This window comes from Salvelinus fontinalis, chromosome 5, assembly GCF_029448725.1.
Source record: "Salvelinus fontinalis isolate EN_2023a chromosome 5, ASM2944872v1, whole genome shotgun sequence".
Lineage (NCBI taxonomy): Eukaryota > Metazoa > Chordata > Actinopteri > Salmoniformes > Salmonidae > Salvelinus > Salvelinus fontinalis.
Window position 1 is genome coordinate 14262346 of NC_074669.1, and position 18512 is coordinate 14280857.

General features: G+C 43.8%; 1 protein-coding gene and 1 non-coding gene across 3 annotated transcripts; both read right to left on the reverse strand.

The window, feature by feature from the left end:
• Positions 1-875: 875 nt before the first annotated feature.
• Positions 876-14828, reverse strand: LOC129855171 (elongation factor 2-like). Of its 2 annotated transcripts, XM_055922562.1 has the most exons (13): positions 14724-14828; positions 7790-8004; positions 7502-7683; positions 7034-7245; positions 6646-6824; positions 5407-5512; positions 4857-5109; positions 4576-4771; positions 4015-4381; positions 2115-2468; positions 1747-1929; positions 1360-1492; positions 876-1228 (listed from the first exon to the last, which is right to left on the reverse strand). In XM_055922562.1, exons 1-13 carry the CDS (start codon positions 14724-14726, stop codon positions 1035-1037), a joined length of 2577 nt encoding a protein of 858 aa, XP_055778537.1. In that variant the 5' UTR covers positions 14727-14828; the 3' UTR covers positions 876-1034. The 2 variants fall into 2 exon arrangements, with proteins under 2 accessions (XP_055778537.1, XP_055778538.1); XM_055922563.1 differs by lacking the exons at positions 7790-8004; positions 14724-14828 and adding an exon at positions 7344-7391 and having other exon boundaries at positions 7502-7590.
• Positions 5211-5279, reverse strand: LOC129856342 (small nucleolar RNA SNORD37). Its single transcript, XR_008759748.1, has one exon. It is a non-coding gene; the product is annotated as a small nucleolar RNA SNORD37 (small nucleolar RNA).
• Positions 14829-18512: the final 3684 nt, after the last annotated feature.

Below are 18512 nucleotides of genomic sequence, written 5' to 3' on the forward strand. Positions count from 1 at the left end.
TCCATAGGTTAAGGACTAATTAATTTATTTAAAGTTGACCTATTTCATTATATGAACTATAACCCAGTAAAATATGTTGTTGTATGTTGCTTTTATATTTTTGTTCAGTGTAGTATACCAAATATTTAGGAATGTCTTCCTAATTGAGTTGTGCACCCCACACCTTCAGAACACTCAATTATCAGGGAATGACTACAAGATATGGAAAGCGTTCCACAGGGATGCTGGTCCATGTGGATAAACACTTCCACAGTTGTGTCAAGTTGGCTGATGTCCTTTAGATGGTGGACCATTCTTGATACACACGTAACTTATAGAAAAACCCAGCAGCGCTGCAATTCTTGATACAAACCAGTGCACCTGGAACTACCACACTCCATTCGAAGGCAATTATATATTTTGTCTTACCCATACAATGTCTCAAGACTTAAACACGATTCTTTAACCAGTCTCCTCCCCATTCATCTACACCAACTTTATTTAACCAGGCAAGTCAGTTAACAAATTCTTATTTACAATGATGGCCTACCTGGCAAATTGTGCACAGCCCTATGAGACTCCCAATCACGGCCGGTTGTGATACAGCCTGGAATGGAACCAGGGTCTGTAGTGACGCCTCTAGCACTGAGATGCAGTGCCTTAGACCGCTGCGCCACCCGGGAGCCCAAATTTAAGTGGATTATTAAGTGACATCAATAAGGGATCATAGTTTTCACCTGGTCAGAGTCATGGAAAGAATGAGTGTTCTTCATGTTTTGTATACTCAGTGTATGAAATGTACATATATTAATCCACCTGTGTTACCGGTGATCCTAACGGCAGTCCGCACACAAATTTCCGTTCTCACCACCTCGCCAAAGAATGTCGAACCACCGTTTATATTTTCAATTTTTATTTAATTTATGTTTACAATTCTTCCTAATTGTGTCTCTTGATAAGGTCTTTGCTTTCCCTATGGAAAATGTTTGTGCCCATGGTGATCTGTACAGTTCTGGTCTCAGTGTTGGGGTGGGGGGGAATGAGAGGGTAGCCTTTTACAATTTGTCCAGGTAGTTATCCAATGCAGGAATTCCCTCCTTGAGCCCCTTGCGTTTACGTGTGTCAGCCACAATCTGGGAGATCTTGGTGGATGTGTCCTGGGGATCTCCCTGGAGGATCTGCCAGTGGTCAAACACACACTGGGGGAAGGCCTGGCCACCGGTGTTGGAACGCAGGTCTGCTGTGAAACCTGGAGAAGGAACACAGGTATTAGCATATATCAATTTGTTTTATACATTTCCTACAACTCAGGGAATTGTCTAGCCCTGATTAGTGCATATCAGATAAGGGAAAGTGAACTGCACTTGGTGGGTCACTCACCGAACGACTCGTTGACAGGCAGGTAAGCCTTGACGATGAACATGGGGGTCCCCATGACCTGGGACTCCTCGAACACGTGACCGCGCTTCCTGTTCAGCACACCGTAGATGCCTCCCACCACCTGCTCAGGACACTGCAGGGAGAGGGGGAAACAAGGTTAACACCATTGAATTCGATGGTTAACGCCAACCTGTACAAGAAAGCTATGCTGTTCAAGGATGTAGCATTTTTCTAGTCAACTTCCATTATCCTGGAGATGAGCTCACTTCTAGTCAGGTATTGTGTTTTATGGATTTAGCCATCACTTGTTCAGTGTGGTGCATGATTTCATAGTCCTTGTTGAAACCAAACACTTAATGACATTTTAAATGTCAATTGTAGGCATACCTGAATCTCCACCAGGTAGACAGGCTCCATGAGTCTCGGCTGGGCTGTAAGCTGGCATGCGTACAGCACTCTCCGGGCTGTGGGAATGATCTGACCACCACCCCGGTGGATAGCATCTGTGTGGAGGGTCACATCGTGGACGTCAAAGCGGACAGCACGCATATTCTCCTCGCACAGGGCACCCTGGAAACAAAATAGTAATGTTTAAGGTATTAAATCAAGCACTTCAGTTTGCGTGACAAATCTACATTCTCAGAACACTACCCATGGCGTATTCCCCAACACAGAATTTTGTCTCTGAAAGATGGTATGCTTGTTTTAAAGTGACCAACTAAGTAGGAAAAATTACATCCATAAGTCTTGCTTACCTCCTTGACAGCCCACTGGAAGCCAGCCACCACGCTGTCCTTGATCTCGTTCAGGTACTGGACTCCCTTGGTCACGTCCATCAGCAGGTTGGGGCCGGTACCGTCGGGGCCGAAGCACCAGATCTTACGGGCCTCAGACACATCCCACTCGTACTTGTCGGCCAGGAAACGGGCACGGACCTTCAGTTCCTGTCTGGCGCTGACGTCACCCTTCTCGATGTCCTCAGCCAGGCCGTCAGGGAAGGGACGGGCTTTCATGTACAGACGGTTGTGTTTGTTGGGGGACTTGGACAGGCACATCTGGTCAGACTCCTCAGACACAGTCTCCCTGTAGGAAACCACCGGGTCGGATTTCTATGTGGGAGAGTGGAGGGGGTGTTTATTAAATACATCAGTAGGATAACACTGCCTGTAACGTAACACCATTGTAAACTCAGCAAAAAAAGAAACGTCCTCTCACTTGCAACAGCGTTTATTTTCAGCAAACGTGTAAATATCTGTATGACCATAACAAGATTAAACTGACACAAACTGAACAAGTGCCACAGACATGTGACTAACAAATGGAATAATCAAGTCAAAATCAAAACAGTCAGTATCTGGTGTGGCCACCAGCTGCATTAAGTACTGCAGTGCATCTCCTCCTCATGGACTGCACCAGATTTGCTGTGAGATGTTACCCCACTCTTCCACCAAGGCACCTGCAAGTTCCCGGACATATCTGGGGGGGGTTGGCCCTATCCCTCATCCTCCGATCCAGCAGGTCCCAGACGTGCTCAATGGGATTGAGATCCGGGCTCGTTGCTGGCCATGGCAGAACACTGACATATCTGCATTGCAGAAAATCACACACAGAACAAGCAGTATGGCTTGTGGCATTGTCATGCTGGAGGGTCATGTCATGATGAGCCTGCAGGAAGGGTACCACATGAGGGAGGAGGATGTCTTCCCTGTAACGCACATCGTTGAGATTGCCTGCAATGACAACAAGCTCAGTCCAATGATGCTGTGACACACCGCCCCAGACCATGACGGACCATCCACCTCCAAATCGATCCCGCTCCAGAGTACAGGCCTCAGTGTAAGGCCCATTCCTTCGACGATAAACGTGATTCCGATCATCACGCCTGGCGAGACAAACCGCGACTCGTCAGTGAAGAGCACCTTTTGCCAGTCCTGTCTGGTCCAGCGACGGTGGGTTTGTGCCTATAGGCGACGTTGTTGCCGGTGATGTCTGGTTAGGACCTGCCTTACAAGCCCTGTCCAGCCTATTGCGGACAGTCTGGGCACTGATGGAGGGATTGTGAGTTCCTGGTGTAACTCAGTTGTTGCTGCCATCCTGTACCTGTCCAGCAGGTGCGATGTTCAGATGTACAGATCCTGTGCAGGTGTTCTGTTACACGTTGTCTGCCACTGCGAGGACGATCAGCTGTCCACCCTGTCTCCCTGCAGCTCTGTCTTAGTTGTCTCAGTATGGACATTGCAATTTATTGCCCTGGCCACATCTGCAGTCCTCATGCCTCCTTGCAGCAAGCCTAAGGCACGTTCATGCAGATGAGCAGGGACCCTGGGCATCTTTCTTTGTGTTTCTCAGAGTCAGTAGAAAGGCCTCTTTAGTGTCCTAAGATTTCATAACTGATCTTAATTACCTACTGTCTAAGCTGCTAGTGTCTTAATGACCGTTCCACAGTTACATGTTAATTAATTGTTTATGGTTCGTTGAACAAGCATGGGAAAGTGTTTAAACCATTTACAATGAAGATCTGTGAAGTTATTTGGATATTTACAAATTATCTTTGAAAGACAGGGTCCTGAAAAGGGACGTTTCTTTTTTTTTGCTGAGTTTAGAAGGGATCATGTGAAAGCCCTACATGTAACAAGGCACGGAGGACTAGTGTACCTTCAGTGGAATGCAGGCATGGTCCTCCTCCAGATCCTTGAGGCAGATCTCCAGATGCAGCTCACCGGCTCCAGCGATAATGTGCTCTCCAGACTCCTCGATGATACACTGCACCATGGGGTCAGACTTGGCTAGACGCTTCAGGCCTTCCACCAGCTTAGGCAGGTCAGCAGGGTTCTTGGCCTCCACAGCCACTCTCACCACAGGGCTGACGCTGAACTTCATCACCCTCATGTTGTGGGCCTGCTCGAAGGTAGTGATGGTCCCGGTCTTCACCAGGTACTGGTCTACTCCAACCAGACCAACAATGTTCCCGCATGGCACGTCCTCGATCGGCTCAATGTAACGTCCCATCATCAGAATGGTCCTAATGACGAACAGGGGAGAGTCAGTCAACTGTTCAATACTGGTCAAGAGCTTATACAGCATTTAGAATGTGCTACTCCCATGCATGCGCTTTGTTCTTACTGCATGGTCACAGATTTACATGTTTTTCATGGATTGCAAGACACAAATTACACATAAGTAAACATTTGAAGTGTAGCTTTCCAGAGTACCAACCTCTGAATTGGTTTGAGGTAGAGGTCCTCTTTCTTTCCAGGGGTGAAGTTGGGTCCCATAATGCGCACCTTTTGGCCGGAAGACACGCAGCCAGAGAAGACTCGGCCAAAGGCGTAAAAGCGACCCTTGTCGGTAGTGGGCACCATCTTGGAGATGTACATCATCAAGGGAGCCTTGGGGTCACAGTTCTTGATACCTTAGAGGAGACAGTTGGGTTAACAGACCAGTATATGGTACTATCCATGTTTCCAGATGAAGGAAAGGAGAGGTTGTAGTCTTACCCATGGCAGCTTCATCGTCACCAGGTCCTTCATAGAGCAGCTCACACCGGTACTTCTGGGCCGTGACGGGGGAGGGCAGGTGGATGGTGATCATCTGGAGCAGGGCCTCTCCAGCTGGCAGCCAGCGACGCATCACAGCCTTCAGCAGGGGCTTGCCCTCCTTCTCCTTGTCCTCATTGTCCAGCTTGATGTCCAGCTTCTCTATCAACTTGGCCGTCTCCTCCTTCTTGAAGTTCATGATGGCGTCAAACACCTATAGCAGAAACAGCAGTTAAATGTAAAATGGGTGGACCATACAATAAAATACAGATGGCTCATATGGAGAGAGGTAACTATAGAATTGCCTTTGCCACGTGTCAGACTGCAGTTTAACATCACTGGACAATCAGGTCAAAGTGAAGAACGTATTAAGTCATCATTCATAGGCAAGCGCTAAAAGGCACAACACAAAATGCACTTTCCCGCTCAGACCTTATCGGTACATGGCTGGTATGTATTCCCTTTCACCGGGCCTAATGCTCAACATTGTTAAAGTCATGTCTCCACTCACCTTGAAGATGGGGTCTAGGACGAGCTGAGAGAAGGTACGGAGGAGCTTCTTTCCATCAGGTCCGTTGGCAGACTTGCTGAACTTGCCAGTGGCTGGGTCGAAAAACCTGAAGGGGAAAAAATATCACCATTTTACCTCACTAGGGTAGGGGGCAGCATTCAGAATTTTGGATGAAAAGTGGGCCCAAAGTAATCTGCCTGCTACTCAGGCACAAAAGCTAGGATATGCATATAATTGGTAGATCTGGTTAGAAAACACTAAAGTTTCCAAAAATGTTAAAATAACATCTGATTATAACAGAACTGATATGGCAGGCGAAAACCTGAGAAATCCATCCAGGAAGTGCTATTATTTTGAAATGTATTTTCCATTGAAAGCCTATCCACCCTACAAAGACTTTTGACGCAGTTCACGATCTATATGCCTTCCACAACATAAGGCCAGTCTTTAGGCATTGTTTCAGGCTTTTACTCAAAAATGGGGGAGAAACAGCACTTTCAATGAGTGGACGGTGGAAATTTCTAGACATGAGTCCAGTGAATGACCGGGGGCACCCCTTTCTTGTTTCTCCTTTTCTATTGACGAAGCTCTTGTCCAGTTGAAATATGATAAATTATTTATGACAAAAACATGAGGATCGATTATAAACATCGTTTGACATGTTTCTACGAACTTTTATGGTACTTTATTGATTTTGTCTGTGTGACTGCGCTTTGTTCCAATGTATTACTGAACAAAACGAGGTTTTTGAATATAAAGAGGTACTTTATCGAACAAAACAAAAATGTATTGTGTAACATGGAGTCTTCGGAGTGCAACCATATGAAGATAATCATTAACGCTATTTCTTACTTTTGTTACACCTCTTCTTGGCTGCTAACGGTTTGTAATGATTTGTCTGCTGGGCGCTGTTCTCAGATAGTCGCATGGTATGCTTTCGCCGTGAAGCCTTTTTGAAATCTGACACCATGGTTGGATTAACAAGAAGTTAATCTTTAAACCGATGTATAACACTTGTATGTTTCATTAATTTTTATAATGAGTATTTCTGTTTTTGAATTTGGCACTCCGCAATTTCACTGGATGTTGGCCAGGTGGGACGGTAGCGTCCCACACCCCCTAAAGAGGTTAACTACATTGCAAACGGACAAGGCTTGACATGTACCAGGCAAACTGGCAGGAGCTAGTTCAGGAAAATGTGGCAGATGATTACAAGGTTGACAGTGACTGGTCCCTCACCTTTCACCCCACAGCTTCTTCATCATGTCCTCCACCTTCTTGCAGCGCTCTGCAGGTCCTAGTTGTGAATCACCCTTGGCAGCAAACTTCATCACGTACATTTCAGCAAACTGCTTCAGTGTAAAGGCCCATCCGTGGAGTCCCGACCCAAAGCCAACAGTTCCAATGACTGGGTCAATCTGTAAGAGAATAGTTGTTACTACTAGGGCAGGGTTGATACCAAGCCACGAAACTAGAACTCTATTTCCAGAGAAACACTTCCAATATTCATGTAAACTGCAGTTTTGTCATTAGGTGCAAAACAGAACTGGAACAACGCCACATTTTTCACAGGTGAATTGACAACAATTTCTGACAAGGCATTGTACAGCCAACATAAGTTGCGTACCATGATAGCGCCCATGGGACCACCCTCATCCTCTCCGTAAGTGGCAATGATCACGTTGACATTCTCCACGATGCGCTGGAAGGTCTGGAACAGATCTTCTGGCTCTAGCTGCAGCTCCAGCAGGGCCCGGTCCATCTTGTTCATCATCAGCACGGGCTTGATACGCTCAGCAATGGCCTGCCTGAGCACGGTCTCTGTCTGCACACACACACCTGGGCAGGGACGGACAAGAGCAGATAGTGAGCTAGGAAAATGTTGAGATCAAATGGATTGGTTTGTTGACTGACTCCTACTCCTTTTTATAATATACCTCGTAATCATGGAACCTAGCATCAATATGACATCCTGTATGACATGTCTGAAAATAAAGAAATACTTGTTCACAAAAAGTATAGAACATGCCATCATTTTTTACAGAAATGAAAGCATGATTGTGTCCGACATAACTAGCGCGCAAGTCGTCCTTACCTGACACGCAGTCCACAACAACCAGGGCTCCATCAGTGACACGGAGCGCGGCTGTGACCTCAGAGGAGAAGTCAACGTGGCCTGGAGAGTCAATCAGGTTGATGAGAAACCCAACGCCATCTTTGCATTGCTTGATGAAGGCCATGTCATTCTCAGAGAGTTCGTAGTACATGGAGATGGCACTGCATTGGAAGAAAGTGTAAGTCCACTCAAAGGCCAGCCAAAACCTCTCCCACTTCTGCCCAGTCAGAAGAAATGTTAATGCGCCATCGGCCAGAAGACACTCACGTTGACTTGATGGTAATGCAGCGCTCCTGCTCGTCCTTTCGTGTGTCGGTGAAACGGGTCTCTCCGGCACGGGATCCTGCGATGATACCAGCCTTCGACACCAGTGAGTCTGTCAGGGTGGACTTACCATGGTCGACGTGCGCAATCACAGACATGTTACGGATGTTGGACTTCTTGTCCATGATGGCACGGATTTGGTCTACGGTAAAGTTCACCTACAGGGGGGGGGAGATTATTAATGTAGAGCTGGGACGATAAACTGAAAATTAGACACCAACCATACCGATCACTTACCACAGGCATTTTGCTAACGTCGCTCATTATGACAAGTAGCCTACACTAGGGAAATGTGAAGTTTGAAATGAAATAAGTTTGCTAATACAATTGATGGCTACAACCTAGGGCTGGGCTATATAAAATTAATTCAAATGTACATTTTACACGATGTTCCAAATGTCTGTATCACAAAAGTCAAAGGTTTATATGAGTGTTTGTCTTTTGTCTCGTCCCCTTTGCTCCTTCCCCAAACAGCAACAAAGACAAAAGAGCACATTTTTCCTTTAACTTCTTGACGCTAGGGGCCAGAATTGTTTTTCTCCTCTTATACATTTAAAAATATATATATTTTTGTATATAAATAACTTTCCCAAGGTAAACGGACCATTTCTCAGATCCAGATCGTAGAATATGCATATAATTTACAGATTAGGATAGAAAACACGCCAAAGTTTCCAAAACTGTCAAAATATTGTCTGTGAGTATAACAAAACAGATTTTGCAGGCGAAAACCTGAGGAAATAAAGGGATCCGTAGCGCAGAGAAGTTAAGCTAGAGTTCTCTTCATTGGATGCGTCTTAATCCACTGGATCCGCCTATGTAGCACTTCCGCATCTGCGGTGAAAGAGCTAGAGCGGTGTTTGACAGACCATGAGACATCCTGAAAATCGATCTTCAAACAAAATCGCCCGTAGTGTCCAAACGGTTTGGCCTACAAAACGATTATGACCCCCCACAAGCGTATTGGGAAACGCCTGAAGTTGGTACAGCCAATCTTCCAACTTCTGTCTGTAGCGTCCAAACCGGTCAGACTACACACTAAACATGATCCTTCTGTGTAAAGATGAGAAGCGCAACGAACACGGTTGTTTTGCAACAGGACACCCACAGGTCTGAAGACTCGTCTGAAGGTTCCCCGGTACCAGCTGTTTTTTTTAATGGAAATATATATATGGAGACTGTTTACTGACAAAAAGGGGTTAATATAGCTCTCAGGTATAGGAGACACCCCAGAACAAACTTCCTTTAGATTTTTTTTTGGGGGGGGCTGTTCTTTCATGTAGTGAATCTGTTATTCAATTAACTTGTAAGGCTAATAACAGTGAGGCCAAAAATATTTTTTCCAATTCGTTTGATATGTCAAATTGCAAAATTATCCTTGGTATGACCGTAAAACAATTCCATATAGCCTAGTAGATGGACAGGCGAGTGTATTCATAACAGTTCAACTGTTATACCTTATTAGCAAGCAAATGGATCCAAGTTGGCTAGACTTTAAATATAAAGATTAGGTGTTACTCAATAGCAAGGTGGGCTTGTGCTTGAGTGTTTATGAGACCGGTGTTAATTTTCTATATTGCCTGCTACCAGACGTTGGTCATTAGTAATGGATGTGCATCGTTCTGGTTAAATTTGTACCAAAAAGGACATTCACAGACTTGAAAGCCAGATTAGATATGACAAAAAAAAGCAGGTTAAAATATTTTGAAAAAAATAATTCATTAGTGAGTTATGGTTAGCCTTCTATTTAGCCTAGGTATAATTTTTTGTCCTGAATTCATTACATTTCCCCAGACTTTTTGAAATGCAGTGTATTGCAACAAAGCGTATTTATAGAATGGTAAAAAAAACAAAGATATCTGCTGTGCAAGTATTCAGACCTTGACTTTTTCCACATTAAGTTATAGCCTTATTCTAAAATTGATAACATCCCCCCAATCTACACGCAAATAAATAAAAACAGAAATATCTTCTGTAAATAAGTATTCAAACCAGGTGCATCCTGTTGATGTTTCTATAACTTGATTAGAGTCCACCTGGGGTAAATCCAGTTGATTGGACATGATTTGGAAAGGCACACACACTATGAGGTCCCACAGTTGACAGTGCATGTCAGAGCAAAAACCAAACCATGGAGGTCAAAGGAATTGTCCGTAGAGTTCAGAGACAGAATTGTGTCCGGGAACAGATCTGGGAAAGTGTACACACAAAATTCTGCAGCATTGAAGGTCCAAGAACAGTGACCTCCATCATTCTTCCTAAAGCTAGCCACACGGCCAAACTGAGCAATCGTGGGAGAACCCAATGGTCTCCAGAGTTACTCTGGAGATCATAGAACCTCCCAGAAGAACAACCATTTCTGCAGCACTCCACCAAACAGGCCTTTATTGTAGAGTGGCCAGACATAAGCCACTCAGTAAAAGGCACATGCCAGCCCGCTTGGAGTTTGCCAAAAGGCACCAAGGACTCTCAGACCACGAGAAACAAGATTCTATGGTCTAATGAAACCAAGATTGAACTCTTTGGCCTGAATGCCAAGCGTCACATCTGGAGGAAACTCTGCACCATCCCTACAGCGAAGCATGGTGGTGGCACCATCATGCTGTGGGGATGTTCTTCAGCAGGAGGGACTGGGAGACTAGTCAGGATCGAGGGAAAGATGAACGGAGCAAAGTACAGAGATCCTTTATGAAAAGCTGCTCCAGAGTGCTCAGGACCTCAGACTGTTCACCTTCCAACAGGACAACGACCCTAAGCACACAGCAAAGACAATGCAGGAGTGGCTTCGGGACAAGTCTCTGAATGTTCTTGAGTGGCCGAGCCAGAGCCCAGACTTGATCTTGATCTAACATCTCTGGAGAGACCTGAACATAGCTGTGCAGCAACGCTCCCAATCCAACCTGACAGAGCTTGAAAGGATCTGCAGAGAATGGGAGAAACTCTCCAAATACAACTGTGCCAAGCGTCATACCCAAGAAGACTCGAGGCCGTAATCACTGTCAAAGGTGCTTCAACAAAGTACTTTGTACCGAGTTTGAATACTTATGTGATATAATTTACAAAATTGTTTAAAAAAATGTTTTTGCTTTGTCATTATGGGGCATTGTGTGTAGATTGATGTGGGGGGGGGAAATTGAATCAATTCTAGAATAACGCTAACAACAGAGGCCTCCCGGGTGGCGCAGTGGTCTAGGGCACTGCATCGCAGTGCTAGCTGCGCCACCAGAGCCTCTGGGTTCGCGCCCAGGCTGGGCTGCGTTTGCGCCCAGGCTCTGTCGCAGCCGGCCGCAACCGGGAGGTCCGCGGGGCGACGCACAATTGGCATAGCGTCGTCCGGGTTAGGGAGGGTTTGGCCGGTAGGGATATCCTTGTCTCAGTATGTAAAATGTAAAAAAAAAAAGTAATAAAATGTATGCACTCTACTGTAAGTCGCTCTGGATAAGAGCACCTGCTAAATTACTAAAATGTAAATGTAACAAAATGTGTAAAAAGCCAAGGAGTCTGAATACTTTTCAAATTTAAATAAATAAAAATTAGGCCACGTCAACCAGCCCTACTACAACCATGAAACAAGTAGTTTAAAGGATAACAAATAAAATTACAGGTGCACATGTTGTAAACTTATCAGTCGATAGAATTGAGGCAGTTTATTGCGATACGTATCTCTCTCCATAACGCCCACTAGTATAGAAGCAGTCTCCCCTGTTCTCCCACATTAATAAATATTTAGTATAATCAGCTCTGGCAGTCTCAGCCTTATTACTTATTTACATGGCCACACTGACGCCATCGTCCAGCTCTCCTAGCGTCGGGAATTGACAGTATTAGAAAAGCGACAATGCCCAAAAAGCCAGTGTTGAGGATAAACCAGCAAACCGTGCCAATATATCATCCAAACAATGGCTTCGAGGGCATTAGCACTTTATTACAACGGGTTACCAACATTCAAATAACGATTGCCTTGTTTTCAGAAATATTTTCATGAATTTATTCATCCCCATTTCATCCTTCCACAAGATAGTCCCAACACAAATCTAGGGTTGCTACCTAAGCTGGCTTTATTTTATTTAACTAGGCAAGGCCATAAGAACAAATTATTATTTACAATGACGGCCTACACAGGCCAAACCCGTATGACGCGGGGCCAATTGTGCGCCGCCCTATGACTCCCAATCATGGTAGGTTGTGATACAGCTTGGATTCGAACCAGGGTGTCTGTAGTGACGGCTCTAGTACTGAGATGCAGTGCCTTAGACCGCTGCGGCACTCAGGAGTTTTAGCGGCTTTCTAGTGACATTTATTTGGACACATCCATAACAATGAGCTAATGAGGCATGATTTAACCTGGCATAGAAAATGTGCTCTCATCAGGACACTGCTGTTCAGCAAAGCTAGTCAACAACACAGCTAACAATCACTTCAAACAAGCTGGAAAGAGTGCAAACTAGCTGCCCTTAACTTCGTTTTATCTTTTTTCAAATGACTTTTTTTTAAGGTATATTTCCATAAAAATGATGCCAGCTGATTCATGATTTCGACTGGCTGGGAAACGCTGCCTGTCTCGTCCCAACACGTTCATTACTATGGGACACCAGGAGATCAAATTTGAATATTGAAACAGGTTTATACAAATTCCCGTATTTGAAAACAAAATTTAGTCCAAAAGAAATATGAGAATGTCTAGATGCTTTTTATAGTGGAGATCATGTTTATAAATTGCCTGGCTGGGCTGATATGGAACAGTAAATTGGCCTTTTTAAAGTCATTGATTTAGCAGCTGGTAACTTGTGGAATAGACACCAGCTGCAATGTGGTTTTAACCAATCAGCATTCAGGATTAGACCCACCCATTGTATAAACTCATTATGTAGGGAGGTCTAACAAAAGGTATGAGAATGGCTGATTCTGCATTGCTATAAACTGTGGAATGTAGTACCATTAGAACAGATATGACGCACTGAAAGCGGATGCATTGGGGACCGGGCACGCAGACAGTCACGAGCATACTCACCTGCTCGGTTAGCTGACAGAACTTTATTTGCCAACTTCATGCTTTAAATTGTTCAATGCTAGGCAACCAATAAACAGTAAACTGCAGTAAATGGTGCGTGTAGGTTGGCCAAGAGCACCCGGTGGAAAATTTGACTAGCCATCACAAAAGTTAGCTCTCGAGTTTGCTACTAAGTTAATTAAGCAATTAGGCCCGAGGTGGTGTGGTATATGGCATATGGCCAATATACCACAGCTATGGGATGTTCTTATGCATGACGAAACGCAGAGCGCCTGGACACAGCCCATAGCCGTGTTATATTGGCCATATCACAAACCCTGAGGTAACCAACATAATTATACCAGTAAAATAAATGTTTAGTCATACCCGTGGTATACGGTCTGATATATAGTGGTGTAAAGTACCTAAGTAAAAATGCTTTAAAGTACTACTTAAGTAGTTTTTTTGGGCATCTGTACTTTACCATTTATATTGTGTACTACTTCATGCCTAATGAAATTAATGTCCTTTTTACTCCATATATTTTACCTGACACCAAAAAGTACTAGTCACAATTTGAATGCTTAGCAGTACAGGAAAAGGTCAAATTCATACACTTAAGATAATGTCCCTGGTCATCCCTACTGCATCACATCTGGTGGACTCACTAAACAGAAATGCTGCCTTTGTAAATTATGTCTGAGTGTTGAGTGTGCCCCTGGCGGCCAAAAAAGAAAGAATTGTGACTTCTGGTTTGCTAAATAAGCAAATTGATGTATAGCATTTACTTTCCCTCAAGTACTACAATTTATTATTTCTTCCACCACTGTACTTAAGTATATTTAAAATCTGATACCTTTAGACGTTCTCAAGTAGTATTTTACTGGGTTACTTTAACTTTAGCCATTTTACAAGGTATCTTTACTTTCACACAAGTATGACAATTGAGTACCCCCAATCTCTGTTGATATACCACGGCTGTCAGCCAATCAGCATTCAGTGCTCGACGACCCAGTTTATACCTGTTAGAAATCTACGTAACCGGTGAACGATCAGACAAAAATAGGCCTCGATACAATCGGCAGAAAAAAATAAACGTCAGTTTATTACACCTGGCTGCCATTTAATCCCACCAAGTAGCAGGATAGCGAGTTATATAGACTAAACTAGACCAGCTGTTTCTGAATAGTAAACCTAACAGATTTAAACTTGAGTATAGCCATGAAAGGTAGACCGTCATTGTAAATAAGAATGTGTTCTTAAACTGACTTGCCTAGTTAAATACAGGTTATAAAAAAATATATAAAACTAATTACTGCCAAGAGACAACGCTTTCAGACAGCGCAGCATACACAGCTAACGTAGCTTTTATGAAATGTCGGCATCCTGCACACGCCAGTGTTTGAACATAGCGTTTGTTTATTAACTTCGGCCAGTTAACAAGCAAACCTAGGACAAATAATTTGTAAACATAACCCAGACAGCGTTAGTTCTTAACGTTTGCGTCACTGGATATGAGACCAATACTAGACGTGCAAGACATGACAATCGACCGCTAAGGGATCAGAGCCACTGACCGGCACTTCAACACGTAGCTTCATGCTCGAACCTCGTTTTAAGGACATTACAGATACAGGTGGCCTCTGGCATGGGGCATTATCAAACAGGGGGAAACTGGCATAGTTGGGGCCATTTGGGTGTCTGCACTACTGTGCAGAAAGAAGAGGTCTGTTCACACAAATTGGGTGCCATTTTGTTCAAAGCCCAAGTAACCACATACCATCCATCTTCTTAGTGTCAGGCATTTTACACTTTAAAGTTATGACTGAAGTAGCAGAACACATGATTACACGATATTACTATTTCGAAAATACTTATCTAACTCACCATTTTGACGGATGGTTATGGATTCACTTCGAGGAAAAAGAGTCACGAAATTTTACACTGCCCACCTCACGAGGGCATAAGCAGGGAAGGGAGTGATTACGTCCACAGGCACGGTTTTATACTGTTCACGTGCTGCGTAAGGACGCAGTCTTGACACGCAGTCTACTGAGACAGAGAGGTGCGTTGATTTGTCATTTTGTGACAAAAGAAACAAACGCTTTCTCTGAGGACCATGTGTAGCATTCTACACGGGTGGGCAATGGTCTACAAGCATTGACGAATAATTATACTTCTACGAAATTAGGCTGAATTAACGTTAAACAGTAATCGCTAGAGGGTTCCTTACGCGCCACACCCAGGTACAACAATAGACGTTTCACTGCACACATCTTCCCTCCGCAGTCCGCCTACCGGACTAGCCCAACCAGCCGTTTATGACGTGAAACGAATAACAGTGCTATCTGACGGATGGTTGGGCTACGACCTGACCTGACCCTGTAGTTAGAACTTCAGAAATTGTTGAACTACAGTTACTTTAGCAATATATAATTTAGCAGTTCGACAGTATCTTATAATTGTAGTGGAATCTCAAGTATGTTTATTCATGTAAATTATACCCAAAGAAAATGCACTTCTATTTTAGGCTACATGGGTCAGTTCACCCAAAGTAAATGTAGGACTGTGCTTTTCCATTCCTCAAAAATCCTTTAAAATAAAACGTATGCCTGATTTATTTCAACCCATTTGTTTAGTCCTCAATCACAAACAAAAATATTTAGATTGGATTTTAAATCAAATGGTGCATATCTTTCCCATTCATTTTGCATTGAGGCCAGCATGTTAGGGTAGCTCTAATGCAGATTAAAGGGAAGCGATAGATTAGAGTACACAATTTGAATTTGATGAAATATCCCATGTAAAGTGAAAGCTATGGAAAAAGCAATTGAAAAATGTCTTAGCTTTAATTCAAACAATGTCTTGTACTCTTGTTATTATTGCACTCTCACAGTGAACGTCTGCCAGTTGTCACGTTACTTGGTCAAGTCATCCAGCAGGTGATGCCTCTGTGCTGAGTTCAGACCTCCTGCATCACTAGTGAGTTCCCAAGTGCCATAAAACAGTGTGTGAAAGCTATGGAAAAATGGCTTTGCTTTATTTCAAACAATGTCTTGTTATTATTGCACTCCCACAGTGAAGGTCTGCCAGTTGCCACGTCACTTGTTCAAGTCATCCAGCAGGTGGTGCCTCTGTGCTGAGTTCAGACCTCCTGCATCACTAGTGAGTTCCAACTACATTCTAACTCAACCTGAAGTGCCATAAAACACTGGTGTTACCTAAGGTATTATCTAAAGATAGTACAGTAAAACATAGACTTATACAACAGAATGTCCTGTTCCATACCCAAAAGGCCATTATAGGGCAAAAGATCACCGTGCCATTGTTAGAGCTGTTTTAAGGAGCATGACATACAAAGACCAGTCAAAAGTTTGGACACACCTACTCATTCAAGGTTTTTCTTTATTTTTAAATATTTTCTATATTGTAGAATAATAGTGAAGACACTCATATCTCCCTCAAGAGCTTCAAGCACCAGCTGTCAGAGCAGCTTACAGATCACTGCACCAGTACATAGCCCATCTGTAAACAGCCCATCTATCTACCTACCTCTTCCCCATACTGTATTTATTTATTTATTTATTTATTTATCTTGCTCCTTTGCACCCCAGTATCTCTACTTGCACATTCATCTTCTGCACATCTACCGTTCCAGTGTTTAATTGCTATATTGTAATTACTTCGCCACAATGGCCTATTTATTGCCTTAACTCCCTTATCTTACCTCATTTGCACTCACTGTATATAGACTTTTTGTTTTCTTTTGTTCTACTGTATTATTGACTGTATGTTTTGTTTATTACATGTGTAACTCTGTGTTGTTGTATGTGTCGAATTGCTATGCTTTATCTTGGCCAGGTCGCAGTTGCAAATGAGAACTTGTTCTCAACTAGCCTACCTGGTTAAATAAAGGTGAAATAAAAATAAAAATAAAAAACACTATGAAATAACACATATGGAATCATGTACTAAGCAAAAAAGTGTTAAACAAATCAAAATATATTTTATATTTGAGATTCTTCAAAGTAGCCACCCTTTGCCTTGATGACAGCTTTGCACACTCTTGGAATTCTCTCAACCAGCTTCATGAGGTAGTTTTTTCATGGTTTCACTCTTATTCTACAATGTAGAAAATATATGTATATTTTTAAACAGCCTAAATCCAGACAAACTTTTGAATGCTTTTAGATTTACTTTCACTGAGATGGAGACATCTGGTCAATATGATGAGGCGTGCATCAAGCTGATATTCAAAACATTGTATGTGATTGAAATCCCACATTGTGTATTGAATGGTCACATTGAATGGTCACAACGCGCAGGCCTCCTAACTATCCCTAGAATTTCTAAGCAAACAGCTGGAGGCAGGGCTTTTTCCTATAGAGCTCCATTTTTATGGAATTGTCTGCCTACCCATGTGAGAGACGCAGACTCGGTCTCATCTTTTAAGTCTTTATTGAAGACTCATCTCTTCAGTAGGTCCTATGATTGAGTGTAGTCTGGCCCAGGAGTGTGAAGGTGAACAGAAAGGCACTGGAGCAACGAACCGCCCTTGCTGTCTCTGCCTGGTCGGTTCCTCTCTCTCCACTGGGATTCTCTGCCTCTAACCCTACTACAGGGGCTGAGTCACTGGCTTACTGGTGCTCTTCCATGCTGTCCCTAGGAGGGGTGCGTCACTTGAGTGGGTTGAGTCACTTACGTGATCTTCCTGTCTGGGTTGACGCCCCCCCTTGGGTTGTGCCATGGCAGAGATCTTTGTGGGCTATACTCGGCCTTGTCTCAGGATGGTAAGTTGGTGGTTGAAGATATCCCTCTAGTGGTGTGGGGGCTGTGCTTTGGCAAAGTGGGTGGGGTTATATCCTGACTGTTTGGCCCTGTCCGGGGGTATTGTCGGACGGTGCGACAGTGTCTCCCGACCCCTCCTGTCTCAGCCTCCAGTATTTATGCTGCAGTAGTTTATGTGTTGGGAGGCTCGTGTCAGTCTGTTATATCTGGAGTATTTCTCCTGTCTTATCCGGTGTCCTGTGTGAATTTAAGTATGCTCTCAAATTATTTCTTTCTTTCTCTCTCTCGGAGGACCTGAGGCCTAGGACTATGCCCCAGGACTACCTGGCCTGATGACTCCTTGCTGTCCCCAGTCCACCTGGTCGTGCTGTTGCTCCAGTTTCAACTGTTCTGCCTGCGTCTATGGAACCCTGACCTGTTCACTGGACGTGCTACCTGTCCCAGACCTGCTGTTTTCAACTCTCTAGAGACAGCAGGAGCAGTAGAGATATTCTGAATGATCGGCTATGAATAGCTAACTGACATTTACTCCTGAGGTGCTGACCTGTTGCACCCACTACAACCACTGTGATTATTATTATTGGACCCTGCTGGTCATTTATGAACATTTGAACATCTTGGCCATGTTCTGTTATAATCTCCACCCGGCACAGCCAGAAGAGGACTGGCCACCCCTCATAGCCTGGTTCCTCTTTAGGTTTCTTCCTAGGGTCTGGCCTTTCTAGGAAGTTTTTCCTAGCCACCGTGCTTCTACACCTGCATTGCTTGCTGTTTGGGGTTTTAGGCTGGGTTTCTGTACAGCACTTTGAGATATCAGCTGATGTACGAAGGGCTTTATAAATACATTTGATTTGTTTTGACTTCTGCTGATTGGGCGAGAAGTTGAAC